The 25862-nt window shown below is 42.7% G+C and overlaps 1 protein-coding gene across 1 annotated transcript in view; it reads right to left on the minus strand.

Moving 5' to 3' along the window:
• ATP10D (ATPase phospholipid transporting 10D (putative)) overlaps positions 1 to 25862 on the minus strand; it is a 179023-nt gene that overhangs the window by 20277 nt on the left and 132884 nt on the right. The window contains exons 9-18 of the mRNA XM_069744508.1: positions 25375 to 25627; positions 23152 to 23390; positions 22180 to 22365; positions 18223 to 18802; positions 16932 to 17035; positions 16144 to 16270; positions 12681 to 12865; positions 7698 to 7998; positions 6454 to 6530; positions 2038 to 2163 (exon numbers count right to left, since the gene is read on the minus strand). Of these exons, the coding sequence (XP_069600609.1) occupies positions 2038 to 2163; positions 6454 to 6530; positions 7698 to 7998; positions 12681 to 12865; positions 16144 to 16270; positions 16932 to 17035; positions 18223 to 18802; positions 22180 to 22365; positions 23152 to 23390; positions 25375 to 25627 (2178 nt within the window). The remainder of the gene's footprint in view (positions 1 to 2037; positions 2164 to 6453; positions 6531 to 7697; positions 7999 to 12680; positions 12866 to 16143; positions 16271 to 16931; positions 17036 to 18222; positions 18803 to 22179; positions 22366 to 23151; positions 23391 to 25374; positions 25628 to 25862) is intronic.

A 25862-nucleotide genomic window follows, 5' to 3' on the forward strand; every position in this document is an offset into this window, starting at 1 on the left:
CTCACCCAGGTGTTAGGGTATGTGCACACGTTCAGGTTTTTTCACGGTTTTTTTTTTTTTTGTGTAAAAACGCGATAAAACCGCATTAGAAACTGCAGACATATGCATCCTATCATTTAGAATGCATTCTGCAATTTTTGTGCACATGATGCGTTTTTTCCGAGAAAAAAATGCATCGCGGTAAAAAAAAGCAGCATGTTCATTAATTTTGCGTTTTTTTCCGCGTTTTTCCCGCTATTCTATGCATTTGGAAAAAACGCAAGAAAAACGCATCAAAAACGCAAAAAAAACCGCATCAAAACCGCGAAAAAAACACATGCGGATTTCTGGCAGAAATGTCAGGTTTTTGTCAGGAAAATTTCTGCCAGAAATCCTGACGTGTGCACATAGCCTCAATATGTATTTTCCTGAGACAAGCAGTCTTCTGTCTCCAAATCTCACCAGGGGGTCTAGAATGGACCAAGAAGAAAGGGTAACACTTGACACCTCCTAGTTCTTGGAAGAGAGATGACAATTACGGCCTGATAGTATCTCTGAGAACGTTTACACAAAGGATCTCAAGAGAAAATAATATATTAATTGGTAGTGCGGCCGTGGTCCAATCAAAAACAGGCAATTATGATATTAACCTGAGGGGCTGGTCTAGAAATCTGACCTCCAGACCAAAGCTATAAATTAGGCCTGTATACCTAGAATTGAGTTCACATGTGAGGGCAGCCGAACCTGATGTGTTCCACCAACTCCATATTCTCCCCACTCAGGGAGCAGACGCAGACTACAAGTTAGCTATTTCTGTAAGTTTTTCTCCTGTTATTTTGTACTGTTTTGCATAAGTTGTATGTCTTTATTATTGTATTTTTATACCTTTTTTCTTACTGTAAGCACTGAACCTTTTTGTATTAAAGCATAAAACTAACAAGTTGAACTTTGAATGTTCTAAGGAATCCATAGCCTTAAACTGTATGATCCGTATGAGTGGTAGACAGTATTATTAATATTTCCGGGACTCATCGCCCATGTGTTCGGTGAGTGGTGGCAGAGTGTATGAGTGGGTGTGTGGCCTGGGTCGGTGTGTGATTTCTGCTCCCATTACAGCATAGGACAGAGGTTGAATGCTGAACTAAGAGTGGGGAGATAGATTAACCCTTGCAGGAACAACCCCAAGTCACGTGCTGAGAGCGGGTACGTGACGACTTAGTGACACCACGGAGTGGGGATCCATGACAGTGTGGTATCCTAAATGTGGCCATCTCCATGGGATACCAGATGTACAGTATCCCACACTGTTTTCTAATTTAAAACATGAAGAGGAATGTATCATTTTTAACTAATTTACAGAAAACAAAAAATCAACATTGGTCCGTTCTAAAAAAAATAGTGTCTGCATTTGTCTTTACAAACTCACAATATATATATATATTTTTTTGGGATAAATCCAACAAAAACTCACGGAGTCATTGTTCAGGTGCCAGCTGTGGCATAAGTCGCAGGTTTACTGTGCACTTAATCCCTTTTGCCTTGGGATCAGTGACCTGTCAGCATTATGAATATTTAATCAGAGAACCACATACACCAACCCTGCCTTAGGGCGCGAGCATATCATTAACACAAAGCTTAAAATAAAGATTAAGAAACAACCACAAGACGGATTTCATCAACCAAGGTATCATTTTAATGGCGCGGACCTGACACTGTGTGTAGTTATGGTGCACAATCCTGCTGACAGCTTCCCTTTAATGATAAACACCTTCCTTCATTTAAAAACTGCATTTTGTGATTACTTGTGTTATCTTTGTATAATATTTACATTGGTTTGGTGATCTGAAGCATTTAATTGTGACAAACAAGCAAAAGGACAGGAAATCAGGTGGTGGGCACGGACATTGTATAATATGTCGCTTGTAGGGAAGATGGTGTACTGGTCGGCTACATCTCGCTTATGACAGTTCTTTCTACCACGGGATTTTTGTGACATTTTGACAACAGGTTACAGAACTTAAAGGTATTTATAATAAATGTTTCACATAATTTACTTACCACATTTTTGTAGAAAAAGTAGAGAATCATATTTGCCAGTCGAGTATAACACCAATGTCCATGAACAAGTAGCAGCTTTCTCAGATGTTTAAAGTGTGAGATTGCAAAATCACTTGACATCACGGCCTGCAGGTCAGAAACAACGGGAGAAACATCAGCACCTGGGTTCAGTCTAGTGTATGTTGGGGACAAACTACCGTAACTACTGTGCTGAACTATTCCCTCCAGTTGACGTGCTGTACCTTCAACCTAAAAATAAGGCAAGAAAAAGTTCTGCACTGCAATTTGTGCCAATGTGTGCTTACTATGGCTTGGTGACAAATGTCTCTTTAGCAACAACTACCCGACTACCAAATGAACTAGTTAAAGGAGTTTTCTAGACTCAAAAGAAAAAAATCAGTCACTACAGTATGTGATCGTACACTGCCAAATTGTGACAGTGTCAAATGTGCACACTGTCATGATTCCCCAGTTTTTGCAGTACGAGTGGAAGACGTGACTATGTAAAACAATAGAACAGTGAGAGAAGTGCAGGAGAATCTAGTTGCTTCATGACAAGTAGTATGCAAATCACATACATACGATCACATGACTGACCATTCACACTGGAAAAATCAGGAGAATCATCAATGGGTGTGTATTGAACACTGTCACAATATGGCAGTCTGCAGTCAGATAGGCTTAAAGGAAACATCAGCAGTAAAAAGAAAACAAACATACCTTTAATGCCTCATTATTTGACCCTACCTATATATATATATATATACAGTCTTTCCACCAGATGGTCATGGAAACCTTACATGATCTGTTCAGTCAAGACTTGATGTGACCCTTAAGTTAAAACCTAAAAATGTCACTATACATGGCACATGCTGTCTCCTCAGAGAGCAGAGCAAGGTGCCAGACTTTGTACAAAGATAACACAGGTCAACAAAAAAAAAATTTTTTTCTGGCGTCCAAAATATTTTAAGGAATTTGGGGTATTTTTGGGGTGCTGATTCTGAATATGCTATCAGTTTTGCCAGATTGGCTCAAGTTTTTGAGATTTTTGGTATCTTATTTATAGCACTTGTTGGTAAATGCGACGCATCATCTCATTAATTTCTTTGGATTAGTACTTGAACTGAGCAGTTCTCAATATAGTTTTGTGTTAGTGTTCTAAAAGTTTGTTCATAGCTTGATTTTTGCACTAACTTTATGTTGTTGTCTGTTTTCCAGTGAAAAGCATGAACTCATCAAGAAGAAGTTGTCTTAACGATCCAGACTCATTCTTTTACATTTGTGGTGAATACACACTGCCAAAACATAGAAGAAACATAACAGACTTCGTAAAAAAAAGTGTATTTTGCCTATTTTGGGGTTATGCTTGGGGACCAAGACAAGTTTTGGGCACCACACATAGTGTGCAAAGCATGTATCGAATTATTACGAAAATGGAGCAAAGGACAAAGAAAAAGCTTCAAATTTGGTGTTCCAATGGTGTGGAGAGAGCAAAAAAATCATCATGATGACTGATATTTCTGTGCAGTGCAAGTGCAAGGATTCAATAAGCATAAGAAACGAAAATGGGAGTATCCTAACATGGAATCTGCAAGAAGGCCTGTCCCTCATTGTGAAGATGTGCCTGTACCTGTGTTTACAATGTTACCTGACCTTCCCCCACCTGATGATGATGAAATGCAGGGTATGGAGCTAAACATCAGTTCTGGAAGTGAACTAGAATATGAAGGAAGTTTCAGAACACCTACGCAATTTACCCAAGGAGAGCTCAACGATCTAATAAGAGACCTCAACCTCTCAAAAAGTGCATCCGAACTTTTAGCTTCAAGGCTAAGTGAAAAAAATTGTCTGACGCCTGGAACTAAAATTACATCTTACCGGACCAGAGAAGAAGCACTTCTTCAATTTTTCTGTGAAGATGACCTACTTGTATATTGTAAGGATATTCCTGGCCTGATGCTGCAAATGGGTTTACAAGTATATCGTCCTGAAGACTGGAGGCTTTTCATAGATAGTTCTAAAAGGAGTTTGAAATTTTTTTTTGTTGAACAATGGCAATCAGTGTGCATCTCTTCCAGTAGCTCACTCAACTAAACTTGCAGAACAATACAAAAATGTCAAAATGGTCTTGGAGAAACTGTGCTACCATGAACATTCGTGGCTGATATGTGTTGATTTAAAAATGGTCAACTTTTTACTTGGACAGCAAAGTGGATACACAAAGTATCCTTGCTTCATCTGCATGTGGGATAGTAGAGCAAAACATCAGCACTGGGAGAAACTGAATTGGCCTTCAAGGGATACCTTGACAGTAGGAGCATCAAACATAGTGAACGAACCTTTCGTGGACAGGGAAAAAATCATTCTACCACCACTTCACATAAAGTTAGGATTAATGAAGCAGTTTGTCAAGGCATTAGACAAAGATGGTAATTGCTTCATGTACATCTGCAGATCTTTCCCTGGTCTTAGTAGCGAAAAACTGAAGGCAGGAATCTTTGATGGTCCTCAAATTCGGAAACTCATTAAAGATTAAAATTTTCCTAAGGAAATGAATGACATTGAAGCTGCTGCATGGTGTAGTTTTGTGTTGGTAGTGAAGAACTTCTTGGGAAATCAAAAGGCAGACAATTATGAAGAACTGGTACAAAACATGCTATTGAGATTTAGAAATCTGGGTGTACACATGAGCATTAAATTGCATTATCTTCACAGTCACTTGGACAGATTTCCAGAAAACCTTGGAGATTTTAGCGAAGAACAAGGGGAGAGATTTCATCAGGATATTATGGTGATGGAGGAAAGGTACCAAGGCAGATGGGACAGACATATGATGGCTGATTACTGCTGGAATCTACAACGTGACTGCCCGAATAGCTCACATAGAAGAAAATCATATAAAAAGCGCTTTTCCAGCGATTAAATGTCTCCTATCTTTCATGTCTTGTTCATTTTTGAAGATTACTTTCTAAAACTAGTTAAAATAAACTAAAATCAACATTTACTTTGTTAAATTTATTGTATTCATGACAATATCAATAAAGTTAATGCGCGTGTAGCAAATTACGTCTTTTTTTTTTACACATTTTACGAAAAATCTCAAAAACTTGAGCCAATCTGGCAAAACTGATGACATATTCAGAATCAGCACCCCAAAGTTACCCTAAATTCGATGAAATATCTTTGGCACCAAAAATGCTGTTGACCAGTGTAATAGTAATGTTTGAGCCTTTTTCAGAAAAATAGTCCAGGTGCCAGAACGAAGGAACTGCAGCAAGGACGCCCAGTATGCCATCTATACATGACGCATCTGCTGTGCGCGGGGGAAGAGGTGACATTAGATGCTGGTCTGTGGGTTCCCCAGCCATGGCGCGGATGACGTGAGCGCCATGACTGACCGCTCTTCATTGGTGAATGACACCATAAATAGTTCACATCCTAGCCCTAACATCACCTCTTGAAAGAAGCCCAAAGCAAAACGCGCGTCAGGGTGCTTCTTAGCTGGACATCCACAATGGTTTGACTCCTTATTTGACATTACAGTTATTGTTCTATGTTATCTTGCTGCTAATATTTTTCTTTTCTCACACCGTGATGAGCATTAGTCCCACGGATTTCCCTGGTGACACTTGGGGCAATCCCGTGTACACACGGGTCCTGGTTCCAGAGGCTAATAGAATGTGATATGCATTGATTGCACGGATTTTCCCAGTGACATTTGTACTATAACTATGGAGGTTCACTATATTGTCAACAGCTTTTCAAGACACCGACATCTGGTGTACCAAATGTACCCTCCTAATTGTTATCTAACTAGTCTCATTTTGAATAATTTTTGATACTGTGTTTCACTCTGAAAAAATTACCTTCTGATAAGGGGTAAAATTGATTGGATTCTCATTTATTTTGCACTATTGATGTAGGTGCATTTTTTCACAGACAGTATATGATAGGGTGGTTTTGTAGCAAGCTTATTTATGAGAGGTGTGGAGTTCGCCTCTGTCTTCACATCTCCTGTTAACCCCCTTTTTTGTATTAATTGTATTGTGTGCTATTTAATAAACTCACTTTTTATTGACTGGATCTGTACAGAATGGAGGGACAGCAGCAAGGGGCTTTGCAAGAACACCACCAAGTATGCTCCCTATACATGTGGCCTGACATTAGATTTAGACGGGTGGGCTGCTATAGCACCAGTCCCCTTATGCCGGGCCACACTTTCACTCCTATACTGGTCTGCTTACCTGCGCTTCCTTCACATTTTATCTGTCGTAGTAATGAATGAATAGTTCCTGTAAATCATTATCTTAATTTGCTAAGACAGTCTTTTCCATACTTTCATGTGATACACAACCAATGACATTCATATTTGGGCTGGTTTATTTGATGAATCTCTCAGTTATGACTTTCTTGTACCTGCATGCCTTCTTGTCCAGAAATACCCACGCCAACGTCAGCAATCTGAATCATGCTCACATCATTGGCACCATCACCTGGGGGAGAAAAAGTACATACAGCGGAGCAAGATTATCTCAATGCCTGTGAAGACCATGGAAAGAAAACGACAACTCATTAAAGCCGTTGTCTGGGCAAGGATTACTGCTAGTGAGGAAGTGGAACATGCCAAGACCTAACAGCCTGTAGGAGAGCGCACAGGCTAGGCTGGCAGGGAGCCGAGAGCAGAGGAGTGCTTGCTCCTGAAGATTGAAGATAGGACCAGCCCTTTAAAACGTGCCAAATTTATCACCTTAGGCTGCTTGACAAATTTGGTTAAATCTTTAGACTGTCTATTCTAAGATTACACCATAAATTGGCTTGCTCATCCACTCACTAAGGGTCGGGGATATCACCCACTTATCTCTTTCTATCGGACTGCTGGATTCCAGTGATGTGTCACTTACTGGACTGCTTGGTGCAGATTTGACAGATCCCCCGTTTTCTCTGCTGTAATTGTAGCAGTGTTCAAATGGTCAGTTGTGTATAACCCGCCCCCACCCCTGACAGCTTCCTGCATACACTGTACATGGTCAGCAAGCGGGGATACACAGACTAGCTGGACTAGCTTGGATGCTGATTATCTCCTGCTGATAATACACTAATTGTATAGAAACTACAAACTAGCTGCTGAGCACATGACATCGGTAGAATCCGGCTCTCTGCCCTAACATTATGCTGCTATCAGATTAAACTACAAAAAGCTGCGAAGATTCTCTTGAAACCAATTATATTTTGTGTTACTAGTACGAAAAAAACAAATATGACAGTCAAACGTTTAAAAGATGCTTGCCTGGAGTATCATTATAATGACCCACTCTTATTATAGGTCAGCAATACAAGATCAGTGGGGGAGTGACGCCTGGCACCCGCACGAAGCAGCGCCAACAGTGCGGTGCCTGGTCTATAGGTCTCAGCCATTTGCTAGAGCGCTAGTGAATGGGAGATAACAGGCAGTAATCCAGGAGCGGTCAATAAGCAATGTATGGAGTCAAGCGGTTCTGTACGCAATTTACATCCAGCCATCATTGAGCAGATCACAGCTGATTGGATGGCGACCCACGGCATATCTCCAAACAATCTGATATTGACAGACAGGCCAGCAACAGGCGAGTTCTGGAAAATCCCTTCTAATCTCCACTCATCACTGACAAATTGTTACTAACCGATGGCAAGAGTCATGACTTTCATGCTATTCCGGACCAGTTTAACCACTTGGCTTTTCTGCAGAGGAGTAGCTCGGCAGCATATGACCGCTCTGCAGTGCTGAGCGAGGTAGAGGAACTTCTTCTCCAGCGTTTCATGTAGTGTAAACTCTAGGCTCTTTCCATCGATTATCAAGGCAAAGTCAACATTTTCTTTCTCAAAAGAGGAGTTAAAGGATTTCTCTTCTGTTAAAGAATTATTAGAGAATAGGTGTCCTTCCATTTCAGCAATGATGTGGTCCATCAAAGCCTCACATGCGGCCTATTGGGAGTAAAAAGAGGAAATAAATACCAATTCTCACGTTAAAATATTACAAATAGAGGAAAAATGTAGACACACACAGACTCTGGAAACACTAGGGAGAATTGCATAACATTCGTGTCATGAGCAAAAAAAAAAAAAAAAAAAAAGGTTTAACCGAATTTATAAACGTTGACTCTTAATACAGATTTTAATAATTATTTATTACTATGTATTCAACATTCCCTGCCTCTCCTCTATTAAAGGGATTGTGCCACAAACAAAAAATACATTTTAAATCTGCAGATCTTAGAAAAAAATAAACTCCACAATTGGATGTGTTTATATAAAATGTTCCTGTGCTGAGATAATCTTATAAATGTGCCCCTGCTGTGTACTGTGTAATGTCTGACCGTGCAGGAACATGCTCTGATTATGCCACAGGTCCTGGGCAGGGAAGAAAAAGAGAGGATACAGAGATTACAGCATGGGAACACAGCGGATTCTTTCTTTGAGGTAAAATATGGTTTCAAATTCAGGCAGTGAAATGTTTTACCTCACAGAAAGAATCAGCTGTGATCCCCGGCTGTAATGTCTATGCAGGTCCTTCTCAAAAAATTAGCATATAGTGTTAAATTTCATTATTTACCATATTGTAATGATTACAATTAAACTTTCATATATTATAGATTCATTATCCACCAACTGAAATTTGTCAGGTCTTTTATTGTTTTAATACTGATGATTTTGGCATACAACTCCTGATAACTCAAAAAACCTGTCTCAATAAATTAGCATATTTCCCCCATCCAATCAAATAAAAGTGTTTTTTAATAACAAACAAAAAACCAACAAATAATAATGTTCAGTTATGCACTCAATACTTGGTCGGGAATCCTTTGGCAGAAATGACTGCTTCAATGCGGCGTGGCATGGAGGCAATCAGCCTGTGACACTGCTGAGATGTTATGGAGGCCCAGGATGCTTCAATAGCGGCCTTAAGCTCATCCAGAGTGTTGGGTCTTGCGTCTCTCAACTTTCTCTTCACAATATCCCACAGATTCTCTATGGGGTTCAGGTCAGGAGAGTTGGCAGGCCAATTGAGCACAGTAATACCATGGTCAGTAAACCATTTACCAGTGGTTTTGGCACTGTGAGCAGGTGCCAGGTCGTGCTGAAAAATGAAATCTTCATCTCCATAAAGCATTTCAGCCGATGGAAGCATGAAGTGCTCCAAAATCTCCTGATAGCTAGCTGCATTGACCCTGCCCTTGATGAAACACAGTGGACCAACACCAGCAGCTGACATGGCACCCCACACCATCACTGACTGTCGGTACTTGACACTGGACTTCAGGCATTTTGGCATTTCCTTCTCCCCAGTCTTCCTCCAGACTCTGGCACCTTGATTTCCGAATGACATGCAAAATTTGCTTTCATCAGAAAAAAGTACTTGGGACCACTTAGCAACAGTCCAGTGCTGATTCTCTGTAGCTCAAAAGTGGCTTTACCTGGGGAATGCGGCACCTGTAGCCCATTTCCTGCACACGCCTGTGCACGGTGGCTCTGGATGTTTCCACACCAGACTCAGTCCACTGCTTCCTCAGGTTCCCCAAGGTCTGGAATCGGTCCTTCTCCACAATCTTCCTCAGGGTCCGGTCTCCTCTTCTCGTTGTACAGCGTTTTCTGCCACATTGTTTCCTTCCAACAGACTTACCATTGAGGTGCCTTGATACAGCACTCTGGGAACAGCCTATTTGTTGAGAAATTTCTTTCTGGGTCTTACCCTCTTGCTTGAGGGTGTCAATGATGGCCTTCTTGACATCTGTCAGGTCGCTAGTCTTACCCATGATGGGGGTTTTGAGTAATGAACCAGGCAGGGAGTTTATAAAAGCCTCAGGTATCTTTTGCATGTGTTTAGAGTTAATTAGTTGATTCAGAAGATTAGGGTAATAGGTCGTTTAGATAACCTTTTCTTGATATGCTAATTTATTGAGACAGGTTTTTTGGGTTATCAGGAGTTGTATGCCAAAATCATCAGTATTAAAACAATAAAAGACGTGACAAATTTCAGTTGGTGGATAATGAATCTATAATATATGAAAGTTTAATTGTAATCATTACATTATGGTAAATAATGAAATTTAACACTATATGCTAATTTTTTGAGAAGGACCTGTATACTCTCCTTTGCTTCCTATCCTGCCCAGGAGCTGTGGTATGATCAGACCATGTTCCTGTACGGTCAGACAGCCCTTTAACTAAGCCGATAAACTGAGCAATTTCCACTCCATCCGTTGAAACAGGGAAGAGAAATAAAACAATCAATTCCATGTTCGTAATGATTTCACAAGAATTCTTTGTGGCCGAGAATTGGGGGGCAGGAGGGGAAGTAGTATAAAACTGAAATGGGTCTTTTTTTTCATAGAATCATAGAATGTTAGACATGAAAGGGACCTCCAGGGTCATCGTGTCCAACCCCCTGCTCAATGCAGGAGTCACTAAACCATCTCAGACAGTTTGAAGACTTCCATTCGAGAAGAACTCACCACATGTCGTGGCAGCCTGTTCCACCCATTGATCACCCTTCACTGTCAAAGTTTTTTCAAATATTTAGTCTGCATTTGCTCACTTTTAACTTAATTTCATTGCTTCTCCTGTTTCCACGTGCAAATGAGAATAATGATGATCCCTCTAGACAGCGACATTTGTTCAGATATTTGTAGACAGCTATTAAGTCTCTGCCTAGGCTACTTTCACACATCAGTTTTTTGCAGTCAGGCCGAAACCGGCGATTTCTAAAAAAAACGGATCAGGCGCAAATTGTGAAAAACTGATGCGACGGATCCATTTTTTTTTTTTTTTTTGCTGGATCTCTCTCTTTTTTTTTTTATCATATATAATCATCCCGGGGATAGAGTTTGGATTTCCTGAGAGAGAAAGAGAGAGACCAGAATGGAAAATGCAGCCACGGGGAATGCTCAATGTAAAAAACAGGAATCGGTAGCTGGATTCACTCCTTTCACCTCACGTTTCATGCGTTTTACGCCGGATCCGTCGCTGTGCGTTTTTTCGCCGGACAGAAAAACCGTTCCTCTGTACGTTTTCTCTGGCCACCGGAAAATTAATTTTCGACGGATCCGGCAAAAAAAAAACCCCATGAAACGTTAGGCCATCCGTCACCAATACAAGTCTATGAGAAAAAAACGGATCCGGCAGCAAAGTTTGCCATATCAGTTTTTGAAAAATTTCGCCGGAATGTGCCTGATGGCGAAAACCTGATGTGTGAAAGTAGCTTTAGCCTTCTTTTTTGCAAGCTAAACATTCCCAGATCTTTTAACCGTTCCTCATAGGACAAGCTCTGCAGTCTGCTCGGCCCCCTGGCAGCTCTGCAGTCTGCTCGGCCCCCTGGCAGCTCTGCAGTCTGCTCGGCCCCCTGGCAGCTCTGCAGTCTGCTCGGCCCCCTGGCAGCTCTGCAGTCTGCTCGGCCCCCTGGCAGCTCTGCAGTCTGCTCGGCCCCCTGGCAGCTCTGCAGTCTGCTCGGCCCCCTGGCAGCTCTGCAGTCTGCTCGGCCCCCTGGCAGCTCTGCAGTCTGCTCGGCCCCCTGGCAGCTCTGCAGTCTGCTCGGCCCCCTGGCAGCTCTGCAGTCTGCTCGGCCCCCTGGCAGCTCTGCAGTCTGCTCGGCCCCCTGGCAGCTCTGCAGTCTGCTCGGCCCCCTGGTAGCGCTGCAGTCTGCTCGGCCCCCTGGTAGCGCTGCAGTCTGCTCGGCCTCCTGGCAGCTCTGCAGCCTGCTCGGCCCCCTGGCAGCTCTGCAGTCTGCTCGGCCCCCTGGCAGCTCTGCAGTCTGCTCGGCCCCCTGGCAGCTCTGCAGTCTGCTCGGCCCCCTGGCAGCTCTGCAGTCTGCTCGGCCCCCTGGCAGCTCTGCAGTCTGCTCGGCCCCCTGGCAGCTCTGCAGTCTGCTCGGCCCCCTGGCAGCTCTGCAGTCTGCTCGGCCCCCTGGCAGCTCTGCAGTCTGCTCGGCCCCCTGGCAGCTCTGCAGTCTGCTCGGCCCCCTGGTAGCGCTGCAGTCTGCTCGGCCCCCTGGTAGCGCTGCAGTCTGCTCGGCCTCCTGGCAGCTCTGCAGCCTGCTCGGCCCCCTGGCAGCTCTGCAGTCTGCTCGGCCCCCTGGCAGCTCTGCAGTCTGCTCGGCCCCCTGGCAGCTCTGCAGCCTGCTCGGCCCCCTGGTAGCGCTGCAGTCTGCTCGGCCTCCTGGCAGCTCTGCAGTCTGCTCGGCCCCCTGGCAGGTCCAGTTTTTTAATGTCTTTTTTTAAAGTGCTGTGCCCATAACTGGAAACAGTATTCCAGATGAGGCCTGACCAAGGAGGAGTAGAGGGGGATAATTACTTCACATGGCACTATGGCAAGACACGTGTACGTATTTAGTAAGGCTATGGACTACAGTATACAAAGCTATTTTTTGGCGCACACAATTGACTGAAGCAGTTACCCTAGAGAAGAACAAGATTATTTCATTAATCTACTTTGTTTTATTTTCCATCCATTTTGCATTTTGTCACAATAGAGATCTAAAATATGAAGTTTTCCAAAAGCAACAAATTTGTTGGGAGAATCAAAGCTCAAAACTCCCACAACCATAAACCAGGGTTGGGTGAACCAGGTTAAGGTAACATTCTAGTTAGCCATATGTATATGTACACACTGACCTTTTCTTGTCTGGTGACTGTGTAGATTTTGTAACTATGTTCTAGGAGTTGGCAAGAATAAGCAATATTGACGGCAGTCTCTTCTTTGTCCCCGGTAAGCATCCAAATTTTGATACCAGCTTTTCTTAGAGACTCTATGGTCTCTGGAACACCTTCCTGGAGACGGTCTTCAATACCAGTGGCCCCTGAAATGGTTTACAAATCGCACCCTAATCAAAGAAATGGTATATGGTGGTCTAGATGCTGCACAACGTAGGAGGAATCTAAAGTAATATTAAGGATAAACTCGCGCAGAATGAGACTTAGAAAACAAAACACACATATACTGGAGGTAATAGATAGAGCATGGACAAGCTTAGAAACAATATATATTACACTTAACCTGTAGTTGTGCCTAAGGCTACTTTCACACTAGCGTCAGCCCGTCGCAGTGCGTCGGGCCGACGTACCAACGCATCATGTGTCAACGCAGCACAACGGGGGCAGCAGATGCATTATTACAACGCATCCGCTGCCCCATTGTGAGTTGCGGGGAGGAGGGGGCGGAGTTCCGGCCGCGCATGCGCGGTCGGAAATGGCAGACAACGCACCAAAAAACGTTACAAGCAATGTTTTTTGATGCCGACGGTCCGCCACAACACGACGCAACAGTCGCATGACGGTTGCGACATGTGGCAATGCGTCGCAATGCGTCGCTAATTCAAGCCCATGGAGAAAAACGCATCCTGCCGACAACTTTGCAGGATGCGTTTTTTTCTGCAAAATGATTAATTGCGACGTGCGTCGTACGACGCTAGTGTGAAAGTAGCCTTACTGGGCTTTGCGTAGCAGTGGCCTGATCAAGACAGGAGCTTTAACTACGGTAACAAGCAGCGTGCACCCAACAGATTTCCGACCCGGTTAATCTGTCTGAAGCACGCCGCATCACCTCACCAATAGAAGCTTTGCCACTGGCCGGGGCTGCTTCTAGTAGTTTTTTCCTACAAATACATGCATGTCTTTCAACTGACAATACCAGTTTTCCACCAGATCCTGAGAAGCCTGTACCCAGTAAGGATTGTGAACTCTTAACTCAGACTGTGAATCCTCAAAGGACTATTTTAAAGACTCAGTTTTGATTGAACCCACTTGCGATTGATTACACCATCATATGAAACAATCACCTTATACTGTAGTTATTCACCTCATCATATTGCTTTCAGGTGGCCATCATTTGGGCAAAGTGCAATCTAAGGTCAGTCTGTTTATGTTTTTCCATAATCTTGCACTGAATGTACTGATAATCTTTTAGGTGGCCATCATCCACATAGGGCTACGCAAAGCCCAGTAAGGCGCAACTATGGGCTAAGTGCAATATATATTGTTTCGAAGCTTGTCCATGCTCTATTACCTCCAGTAAATGTGTGTTTTGTTTTCTAAGTCTCATTCTGCGCGAGTTTATCCGTAATATTATGTTTATTGTTATGAAAGGCAATTCAGTACCACAATGGACATAGCGGTCAGAGCACATACAGTGATCTGACAATAACCCAAAATCATAGAACGAGCTCTGAGACGTGGGAACTCTGCAGACCGCAATCCCTAATCCTCTCCAAACAACACTAGAGGCAGCCGTGGATTGCGCCTAACTCTGCCTATGCAACTCGGCACAGCCTGAGAAACTAACTAGCCTGAAGATAGAAAATAAGCCTACCTTGCCTCAGAGAAATACCCCAAAGGAAAAGGCAGCCCCCCACATATAATGACTGTGAGTTAAGATGAAAAGACAAACGTAGAGATGAAATAGATTCAGCAAAGTGAGGCCTGACTTTCTTAACAGAGCGAGGATAGAAAAGATAACTTTGCGGTCTACACAAAACCCTAAAGAAAACCACGCAAAGGGGGCAAAAAGACCCTCCGTACCGAACTAACGGCACGGAGGTACACCCTTTGCGTCCCAGAGCTTCCAGCAACAAAATAGACAAGCTGGACAGAAAAAATAGCAAACAAGTAGCAAAGAGGAACTTAGCTATGCAGAGCAGCAGGCCACAGGAATGATCCAGGGAAAAGCAAGTCCAACACTGGAACATTGACAGGAAGCCAGGATCAAAGCATTAGGTGGAGTTAAGTAGAGAAGCACCTAACGACCTCACCAGATCACCTGAGGGAGGAAACTCAGAAGCCGCAGTACCACTTCCCTCCACCAACAGAAGCTCACAGAGAGAATCAGCCGAAGTACCACTTGTGACCACAGGAGGGAGCTCTGCCACAGAATTCACAACAGTTTATACACCGACAAAAAGTGGTTATAGTCTAAATTTGCAGCACTACGAGACTATTTATACTAAGCGCCGCTGCAATACATATACGATTAGGAATCTAAAGTAATAGCAAGAATTTTTGATCCCAAAAAGCCAAGTTATAGAGCATGACTATTAAAGGGAACCTGCCACCACTTTTTTGGTCTATCAGCTAAAAATATCATTTAATTGCTTGTCAGGTATGCATTCCACATCTACATTTGAAACCCCCCGACACCCCATGCATCACCCATAAAAACCTTTTTAATTTGTCCCGCGCTGTAAATCTGTTCAGTCCGGTCCGATGAGCGTTGCCTCTGTTCCCTCACTCCACCGCTCCTCGGTTTGCTGTACACATTCTTCGCCGTGATTCTCACAGGGCGCATTCAGACTTTGCGCGTGCGCATTGCAATGTGACCTCGCACGTGCGCAGTACGCTTTGCCCAATTGCGGACAAAGCCGAAAAGCAGTATGACGAATGTGCCAGTACTGCGTCATACTGCTTTTCTGTTTTGCCCGCCTTTGGGCAAGTATACTGCGCACGCGCCAGGTCACATTGCAATGCGCACATGTAAAATCTGTATGCGCTCTGCGAGATTCACGGCAAAAAATGCGTACAGCAAGCCGAGGAGGGGTGGAGTGAGGGAACAGAGGCAACGCCCATCGGACCGGACCGAACAGATTAACATACAGCGCGGGACAAATTAAAAAGGTTTTTATGGGTGATGGATGGGGTGTCGGAGGGTTTCAAATGTAGATGTGGAATGCATACCTGACAAGCAATTAAATGATATTTTTTAGCTGATAGAGCAAAAAGGTGTTGGCAGGTTCACTTTAACTTGTGCAGCGTTTAGAAAACGAGGAAAAGATGTGGCCACAACAATATGCTGATTAACACTCAAAGACTAAAAAAGCAGAACTCCCGCCCCTTCTTGAGGTGAGGCCTTTCCCACAATGTGGCACCATTGAGTGGGTTTACGCCTCAAGTTTCCTCATTCTCTTGTGAAACTTCCAATATTAGCTTGGATGTCACGCGGGTAAGGAGATAACACGTACACGTAGTCTTGTACAGTAGAATACTAGAAATAAACCCCCACTCAATGGTGACTGAATCGCTAGGATCTGTATTGGTGCCAGGTTGTGTACCGTCCATATTCACTGCTTTTGTAAGAGCATAAACTTACCAAGGAGTGTTAGATCGGTTTCCAGTTTTAGTGCAGACTCGTATAACAATTCCTCCCGGTTATCAATACTGGTTTCGGCTAAACTGTGGTCGTGCAGCCATTCTGCATACTCCACATTACTCATCACCTATAGAAGACAGCACACACCATAAGGGATTAGTATAGTGGATTAATACCAAAGCCTCCACCACAATTAGAGCAAGGCAAAATGATTTGCAATGACCCTGGTCCGGTGTCCATGTCGGTACTCTGTGGCAACCAAAGACAGAGAAAGTTCTCTCAGCCGGCCATCAAATGCTGCTACTTTGGGTGCCTCTATTAGTAGGACCCTGTGTAATGAAGATATATAGAATCACCTCCCCAATCCCAGGCTGTATTTCTCAAAGAAGAAGATCTCACTAGATTCTGAAAGTAAAAAATCCCTGTAAGGAAAAACGGCTGTATAAATCGGAACGCAACACTCTCCAAACCAGAGTGTGACAGCTTCATGTATTTCTATGCACCCTCGGGTGGGGAGAGCCGCCGGCCAGTCCGTGCACTGAGCTCCGATCTGCGTCACATTTATACGGCCGTCTGACTTTGGCCTAAAATGGAGGGAGATCATCTGATTTGCCAACGTGCTGAATAAAGTCTTCTCGTTTTATCTACTGTCAGTTTTTTGTGTTTTGTCTTAACCTGATGGGTGCATGACTGAATTAAACATCCGTTTCTCTTTATACTTGCATTATAGGAAACCTGAATTAGTTTCCCCAGCACCTCACATTTCCGTAAATGTAAAACAGAGTTACCTTTTTGGCAATACATAAAGTGCGGAGACCTCCTTTAGCATATTTATCTAAATGTTTCTGTGTCAATGTTCGGATCTCCGCCTGGAGTACTTCCGTTTTGTTACCTGAAATCACAAAATACCTTAAGTTTAGCTACAATAAAAAAAAAAAAACCCAAGCACTACACACATACCAGTGATGACAATGTTCACAGATCTACTAAATAATCTAAAGAGCAAAAAAAACCAAAGATTATACAGAATCTGTCAGCAGATTTTTGGCATGTAATCTGACAGCAGCATGATATAAGGAAAGACCCCAATTCCAGTGATGTGTCACTTAGATTACTGGGTGCAGCAGTTGTGATAAGAGTGCAGATGTAGCAGAGCTCAGTTGTTGAGCTGTGTATAACGCCATCCACACCAGAGCTTTGAGTACATTGTATAGTAACAGAGCTGCTATTTAGTGCTGGTGGTGTGGTTGGACTAGGAGGCACAAGGCAGGTTGTCGGTTAGTGACAATCTGCTGATACAACACTGATTGCATTGAAACAGCAAAACACAGCCCAGTAAGTGACATCTCTAATCAGGGACTTTGATCCTACACCATGCTGCTCTCAGATTAAACAGCAAAACCCTGCTGACAGATTACCTTTAAAAGGACAAATCAGTTAAAAATAAAAAATAAAAAAAACACTTCCAAAATTTGTTTTTTTGTGTTAAATCTCTAGGGGATTTTGCTCTATATACTTTCACAGTACTCCCCTCCCCCATGTACCTATTTATGATAAAGAAATCCAAAAAATCTATTAGCAGCAGAATAAGGAGGTCCCGTTGATGCTGGATTAAGGGGAATCTGACTGTTTGAATATAAATGATACATTGTTGCATAGAGCTTTTAGACAAGATGAACCTGGTGTACTTTTTAAAAATCGAAGACCGAATCTTTCTATAATCTGCTTTTTGAAAATGTAAACCAATTCTCTGTTCACTTTGCTTGCAGATTTTCAGCGTCCCTCCTCCCTGCTGCTGAGATCTCACTCAGATCAGTACAAGCTGCTGCTGTTAGTCAAAATGGGTGGGTAGAAACTAACTACTTTCGGACTCATGAGGTGTTTGGGTTTTTTTTTTTTTTTTTTTTTTTTAATAATCAGGAATGTACAGTTATTTAGAATTTTTTTTTTTTTTAACGTACCTATACCAGCCTCTTCAGGTTAAAGATTTATTAATGTATGCAGTTTGCATTGTGAAATCTGGTGACGGATCCGCTTTAAAGGAAAGTTACGTTACATAAAAAAAGGGAGAACACTTACCATTAGAAGCCAGGAGGTCCATTATCACGGAGTCCGCACCTTTTGCATAGACCACTACCTCATTGGACATGGGATGCCGCACCACAACAGACATCCTTTTCCTTACAGAGTCAAATGGCAAAATGTGCAGTAACTGAAATGATAAAGGCCCAAGAAAGCCAAGCTCCACAGTGACTTGGTCAGGAGTCCGAGACCGGAGGGTGCATTTATAAGCTCGAGCAGCATGAACCAGCGCAGCTTCATCCGGGGACTCGGCTTCATAGTAAAGCTCACATGCAGTAGGTTTATCGGTGCCACAATTAGGACCTGCAAGCTCTGACTTGTCCAGGCCTTCAAGGGGCATTTCACTAGTGGCATCTAGACTAACCTCCAAAGATCGCTCGCCCTCAGCAGGAGAAGCCAGCTTCATTCTGCCGAAGAGGGGCACTTTGGTCATAAAGTTGTTGGGCGTTTCTGAGGAGGAATCTTTTGCACTGGATAGTGAGGTAGAACTGCTTTTCCGAACGGAGAACCTTTGAAACATCTGCTTGATTTCTTCAAGAGATTTCATTGGAGTTTTAATTAAAGATGGCATCCTGACCTGTCAATATAGAAGCACATACTGTAAAACATGGCCACTAAATATACATATCCCCATAAAGTAGTTTCATTGACAATGGCTACCTCCATTTGTAAAGCCCATCATGCCCCCTACTTCACTTGGACCAGATCCAGCACTGGTCAATAGTCATGAGCGAATGTGCTGGGATAAGGTATTATCTGAGCATGCTCTGGTGCTAACAAGAGAGTGTTCGGCGTGCTCTAATAATATGTTTGAGTCCCCGCACCTGCATGTATCCTGGATGTTCGACACCCGCAACACAGGACAAAATGAGTGTTCAAACAAAGCACAGCTCCGTCTAAAAGGACATAGCCTTAGTAAAAAACAAAATGTAAAACTTTAGACTGTTGCAACAACTGAGTTTTCGACAGAATTTTTGCTTAAAACCATCTGAATTGTTGCAAAATGTTTTCGACAGTCCCGACCAGCACTGTAAATTTTTTGAAGAGTCAGTGGGCGCTTTGCGGTAGGAGGGGTGACCCACTATATTTCCTGTAGTGGTGTATGTAGCTGAACGGTCCCCCAAATGCATGCCACCTTAATGAACTTTAGCATCTTACTCCAGCACAGCCGTCATCAAGACTGGCAGGCAGAACTCTTCCATGATTGACAGCTCTAGCATTACAAGAGAAGGTAGAGGTGGAGAAAGGTGGAAAGTAAGAAGGTGGGAAGGTGGAGTGAACTGTAACCAACACCGAGGATGCTCCGAGCAGGTCACTTGCGTATCTGGTAACACACAAGGTGGGATTTTCATTAGAGTGATCTTCCCTATAAGGGGCTGAGCTTGGCTTTAACAGTCATTTTGTGCTTCTAGGTTCCCTTAAAGGTGTGGAAACATTGCAGTATGGTGTATTTTTGGTATACTGCGTGAATATACTCATATTTCCAGTGAAAATTTCAACTTGTCTACAAAATCAACACAAAAATAGAGAACAATTTTACCCAAAACAAGAAAGTGAATCCCAGAGCAAAATTCCATTAAATATAATCACTTTTATTAATAAATGGTTCAAAACAGGAGTAAGCATTAAAATACGTATAGAAAATAGTAACAGGGATAGTGACATCTAAATGCCACGTCCGGCAGGGTTGTAATACAAGTGCCTCCGATACGATGCCCCCGAGGAAGCATTGATAGCGAAACGCGCGTCGGGGCCTCTTCCACGTCTGGCGTATAGGTTGGTATTGTTCTTACTATTTGATTATTGTCCCCTCCGGTGTACTTATTCTGGGGTTAGAGCTTTTAGTTTGGGGTAATGTTGTCTGCATGTAGTGTGGTTACACTGGTGGTGGCTCCATATATTCTATTATACTGATTGGACTCTTATATTTTGTCCATCTATTATTCCTCCTTTTGCACTTGCATACCTGTGCGAGCCATCATCTAGTTTTATAATTGTGCCAACATTGCCCTGCTATCTCTCCCTATATTGGGTTTATATTACTATTTATATTATCTTTTTTTATACCTTCTTGCACTGGGGATTTATTATGATGGAATATAGGCTGAACTGGATGGACAAATGTCTTTTTTCGGCCTTACTAACTATGTTACTATGTTACTTGTATTACAACCCTGTCGGACGTGGCACTTAGGTGTCACTATCCCTGTTACTAGTTTCTATACGTATTTTAATGATTACTCCTGTTTTGAACTATTTATTAATAAAAGTGATTATATTTAATGGAATTTTGCTCTGGGATTCACTTTCTTGTTTTGGGTAACATTTCATATTTGATGTGATAGAGTGATCATTTATCTTTTTTAGCCGTCGTTTGGTAAAAAAAAAGTAGAGAACAAATTGGTGATGAGAGTAGCACGGCAGAGCTCATGATGTAATATCCCCATCTCACACTGCTCTACAAAATACTAACCTGCTACAACCATGATCAATTTGTCCAGGTACTAAATTACCACTTTTCAGAATGGTTTTAAGGAAATTACACATATTATCATTTTAGGTGGAACTATCCTATTTTCATTAAGTACTAGGACTTACAGGGAAGAAACCCCTTTATTATTCATGTTCGGTAATTCTGCACTCTTCAGTGGGCTTCCAAGTTTAGAAACACATTGCACGTTTCCTTCCAAAAAGACGCTGTATGGTGCAGCAATGTAACCACATACACTTCAACAGAGCAGAAGTGCAATATCAACCACTGGACAGATGCAGAGCTTTTTGTGTCACTGGACAGGTGCAGTGTTTTTTTGTGTCACTGGACAGGTGCAGTGTTTTTTTGTGTCACTGGACAGGTGCAGTGTTTTTTTGTGTCACTGGACAGATGCAGAGCTTTTTTGTGTCACTGGATAGATGCAGTGATTGTTTTGTGTCACTGGACAGATGCAGTGCTTTTTGTGTCACTGGACAGGTGCAGTGCTTTTTTGTGTCACTGGACAGGTGCAGTGTTTTTTTGTGTCACTGGACAGATGCAGAGCTTTTTTGTGTCACTGGATAGATGCAGTGATTGTTTTGTGTCACTGGACAGATGCAGTGCTTTTTGTGTCACTGGACAGGTGCAGTGCTTTTTTGTGTCACTGGACAGATGCAGAGCTTTTTTGTGTCACTGGACAGATGCAGTGCTATTTTTCTGTCACTGGATAGATGCAGTGCTTGTTTTGTGTCGCTGGACAGGTGGAGCGCTTTTTTGTGTCACTGGACAGATGCAGTGCTATTTTTGTGTCACTGGACATGTGTAGAGCTTTTTTGTGTCACTGGACAGGTGCAGAGCTTTTTTGTGTCATTGGACAGGTGCAGAACTTTTTGTGTCACTGGACATGTGCAGTGCTTTTTTGTGTCACTGGACAGGTGCAGAGCTTTTTTTGTGTCACTGGATAGGTGCAGAGCTTTTGTGCGTCACTGGACAGGTGCAGAGCTTTTTTATGTCCCTGGACAGGTGCAGAGCTTTTTTGTGTTATTGGACAGGTGCAGAGCTTTTTTGTGTTATTGGACAGGTGCAGAGATTTTTTGTGTCACTGGACAGGTGCAGAGCTTTTTTGTGTCACTGGATAGGTGCAGAGCGTTGTCAGTGGACACGTGGAGTGTTTTTTGTGTCACTGGACAGGTGCAGAGCTTTTTTGTGTCACTGGACAGGTGCAGAGCTTTTTTGTGTCACTGGACAGGTGCAGAGCTTTTTTGTGTCACTGGACAGGTGCAGAGCTTTTTTGTATCACTGGACAGGTGGAGTGTTTTTTTGTGTTTGCTTTTTTAAAGCCATTTTACTGATTCTGGGTATTCTTTTGAATATCAATATACTCTTCTCCTGGAGGGGTTTATCCTCCCAAAAATAGTTTGTATAATTTTATGCAAAGAAAAAAGCGCTAGAAAAAAAAAATGTAATCATAAATATATACAAACCTTTTGGCGTGGCTGATTAGGTAAAGACACCACTACAGTGTTACAGATCGCAAGTGCAAGGAAAAAGTCAATAATATAAGAAGTCTCTAGTGAAGTCTTCTCAGTTAAATTGCACAGGTACAGACAATGAGGCGTGATGCTGCAAAACTTTTTCAGTAACCCTGGGTCTGGTACCACATCTTTCTCCTGTTAAAGACAATAACTTTTTAAAGGATCAAAATATCAAATTATGATAAAAATGCATTAGGTCTTATTCACACATGGCGTTTTTGCCATATTGTCCGAGCATTTTACCGTAGCAGCTAAATAAACACAATTACTGAAATCTCATCCACATGCTGTTTTTTTCCTTGCAGATTTGAAGTACCGTAGTTTCAGAAGTCTGCAGCTTATCAATTCTTTCAGGGTTTCTCACCCATTGGAATGAACAAGAAAAAAAACCAACGCAAAAAAAAATACAATTTCACACAGTGTTTCTACGGCCAATAGACATGTTTCTAGTGCAGATTGTGTGATATAATACTTCAGCTTTTATGTCAAGCCGATTTACAACATTTTCTGCATTTTTTCAAATGCTGTAGTTTTTTCCCCCTCATTATTGATATGAAAAAACAATCCTAAAATATAGCACTTTTTACATGGAGCTTCACAAAAGACCAAGTCCTGCTCTCTAGCGATCACTTCCCAACAGTCATTACAAAAATTTACAGTAACTCATGAAAAATGAAAATAAATGAATATTTGAAAAACCTAAACCTAGTCAAACGTCTCTACTATGAAACGTGAACAAACCAGTGTCAACATTTGACGATTACGGTCTAGTCCTTTCCTGCATTATAACCGTTGTCACAGAACACTCCCCTATAAAAGTCAATGACATCCGCAGGCTGTTTCTGGTTTCGATTAACAACAAAATAAAACAAAAAAATACCTAATTAAACAGTTTCAAAGTCATACAAGGTACAGACATACCATAGGACTACTAAACGCAACACTTCTTGGATGTGGTGGAGAACTAGGCCCGTCGCCTTCTCCGTGCGATTCTACCCCGATTGCAGGCAGCTTGTTCAATGACTTGTTGCTTGGGGTGCTCCTTATAGACTTTGGACTGTAGCTTTTGAACTTGCAGCTCGTACACTTTGAGGAGCAGACACCATCCAGTACATCTTCTGAGTGCAGATCGGACTCTTGATAGGACTCTAGTCTCTTAGCTTGGAATACAAATAGATGATAAAAAACAACAGAAGAAACTTACAATCTTCAAGCGCCAAGAAAAAAAGAATTGGATACAAATTCACGATTGCTTTAAACAAACCAACATGTGAAATCTATGTAAAGCATAGCAGAGACATATTTATTAAAAGCATGGGAAAAAGGACATAACCTATTATTTCTGCGCAGACCAAACCAATTTTTAGTAAAAACTAGTGATGAGCGAGTGTACTTGTTGCTCGAGATTTCCCGAGCACGCTCGGGTGGTCTCCAAGTATTTGTTAGTGTTCGGAGATTGTTTTCCTTGCCACAGCTGAATGATTTACAGCTACTAGCCAGAGTACATGTGGGGGTTGCCTGGTTCCTAGGGAATCCCCACATGTAATCAAGCAGGTGATAGGGAAATCAGGGACCACCTAAAGGTGTTTTCATAATTCATACATATGTCTCTGAATATGTCCAGACATGCATGACTCTGCTAAGTCATCTTGCTTACTATTGATTACCAATTAGAATTGCTGAGAGAGGTAAAAAGCTAATCAAGAGATGAGACTTAGGACCTTAGCCCCTTACGTGTCTAAACCCGTTACCTCTTATGTAAGGATCACCTGATGAATTATGAATGATCTCATATGTAATAAACAGCTGATTTGCGCACAAACATGATGTATACGCCTACTCAAAAGTGTATATAACTGAATGACCTTTCATTAAACCTTATGGCTTCTGAAACAGATTCACGTCTGTCTCTGTCCATCATTTCTCTGGAGAACTCACACATTTGGCAGCCATCCAGTATCCCTGAGGGTCTGACTTGCAGACCACCCTTAGGGTACCGTCACACTATACGATTTACCTACGATCACGACCAGCGATACGACCTGGCCGTGATCGTTGGTAAGTCGTAGTGTGGTCGCTGGAGAGCTGTCACACAGACAGCTCTCCAGCGACCAACGATACAGAGGTCCCCGGGTAACCAGGGTAAACATCGGGTTACTAAGCGCAGGACCGCGCTTAGTAACCCGATGTTTACCCTGGTTACCAGCGTAAAAAAAAACAAACACTACATACTTACATTCCGGTGTCTGTCCCTTGCCGTCTGCTTCCCGCACTCACTGACTGCCGGCCGTAAAGTGAAAGCACAGCACAGCGGTGACGTCACCGCAGTGCTCTGCTTTCACTTTACGGCCGGCAGTCAGTGAGTGCGGGAAGCAGACGGCAAGGGACCTGATGGACACCGGAATGTAAGTATGTACTGTTTTTTTTTTTTTACATTTACGCTGGTATCCAGGGTAAACATCGGGTTACTAAGCGCGGTCCTGCGCTTAGTAACCCGATGTTTACCCTGGTTACAAGCGAACGCATCGCTAGATCGGTGTCACACACACCGATCCAACGATGACAGCGGGAGATCCAGCGACGAAAGAAAGTTCCAAACGATCTGCTACGACGTACGATTCTCAGCAGGATCCCTGATCGCTGCTGCGTGTGAGACAGCGATATCGTATTGATATCGCTGGAACGTCACGAATCGTACCGTCGTAGCGACAAAAGTGGCACTGTGAGACGGTACCCTAACACAGGCTAGTAGCTGTAAATCATTCAGCTATCGTGATGAAAACTAAATCTCTGAGCAGTCAAATACTCGGAGGTCACCCGGGCAACGAGTACACTCGCTCATCACTAATAAAAAGCTTCAAAGTTCTCTCCTTGCACTGAAGTCAGATGATGGCTACATGTTTGGTTTATACTTTTCTCTCTTTAAACAACTCTGCCAGTAAACCATGGCAGCCCAAAGCCACAAATCTCCACATTGGCTAGTAGTGTGGCTCCAAAACTATACAATCCATATGGTTAGCTGGATGTAGACGATCCAATTTTTTAAAGGTCACACTGAATACTTCCAATAAGTAAAAACATTTTCTAGCAGCAACGTGGCGGTAGTAAAAATGAATGAACTAGCTGACATATGTTAAGACATACCATTTTCCTCATGAGAGTACTCCACCCCAGCAATGCTGCACCTCCGGAACACCATCTTGTTTTCAGTCAATGTGCCAGTCTTATCGGAGAAGATGTACTGAACCTGACCCAGATCTTCAGAAATATTCAGAGCTCTGCACTCAATGAGAGAATCAGACTTCTCACAATAGAAGTCCTTGTCATTCTGGATGAAGTAGAGTTGCCCCAGCTTAACCACCTCAATGGAAACGTAGAGCGAAATTGGAATCAACACCTAGAAAAGAGGACAATCGTTCTAGATAATGCGTCCACTTCACCAGGACCTTTAAAATAGTTCATGCCCAATGGAAACTGTGCAAGCATTAAAAGGCGTTCACCACTACAGGACAATTCATTTTTGATGTTCCTAATGTAAAACAAAAAAACATTGTCACATGAGAGTTGCGGTCTGTCAGTAGCTGCTGATGGGAGAAAAGTTAGCCTTACAATGTAGGTCACTAGAGGCGGAT

This window comes from Ranitomeya imitator, chromosome 1, assembly GCF_032444005.1.
Source record: "Ranitomeya imitator isolate aRanImi1 chromosome 1, aRanImi1.pri, whole genome shotgun sequence".
In the NCBI taxonomy this organism is placed as follows: Eukaryota; Metazoa; Chordata; class Amphibia; order Anura; family Dendrobatidae; genus Ranitomeya; species Ranitomeya imitator.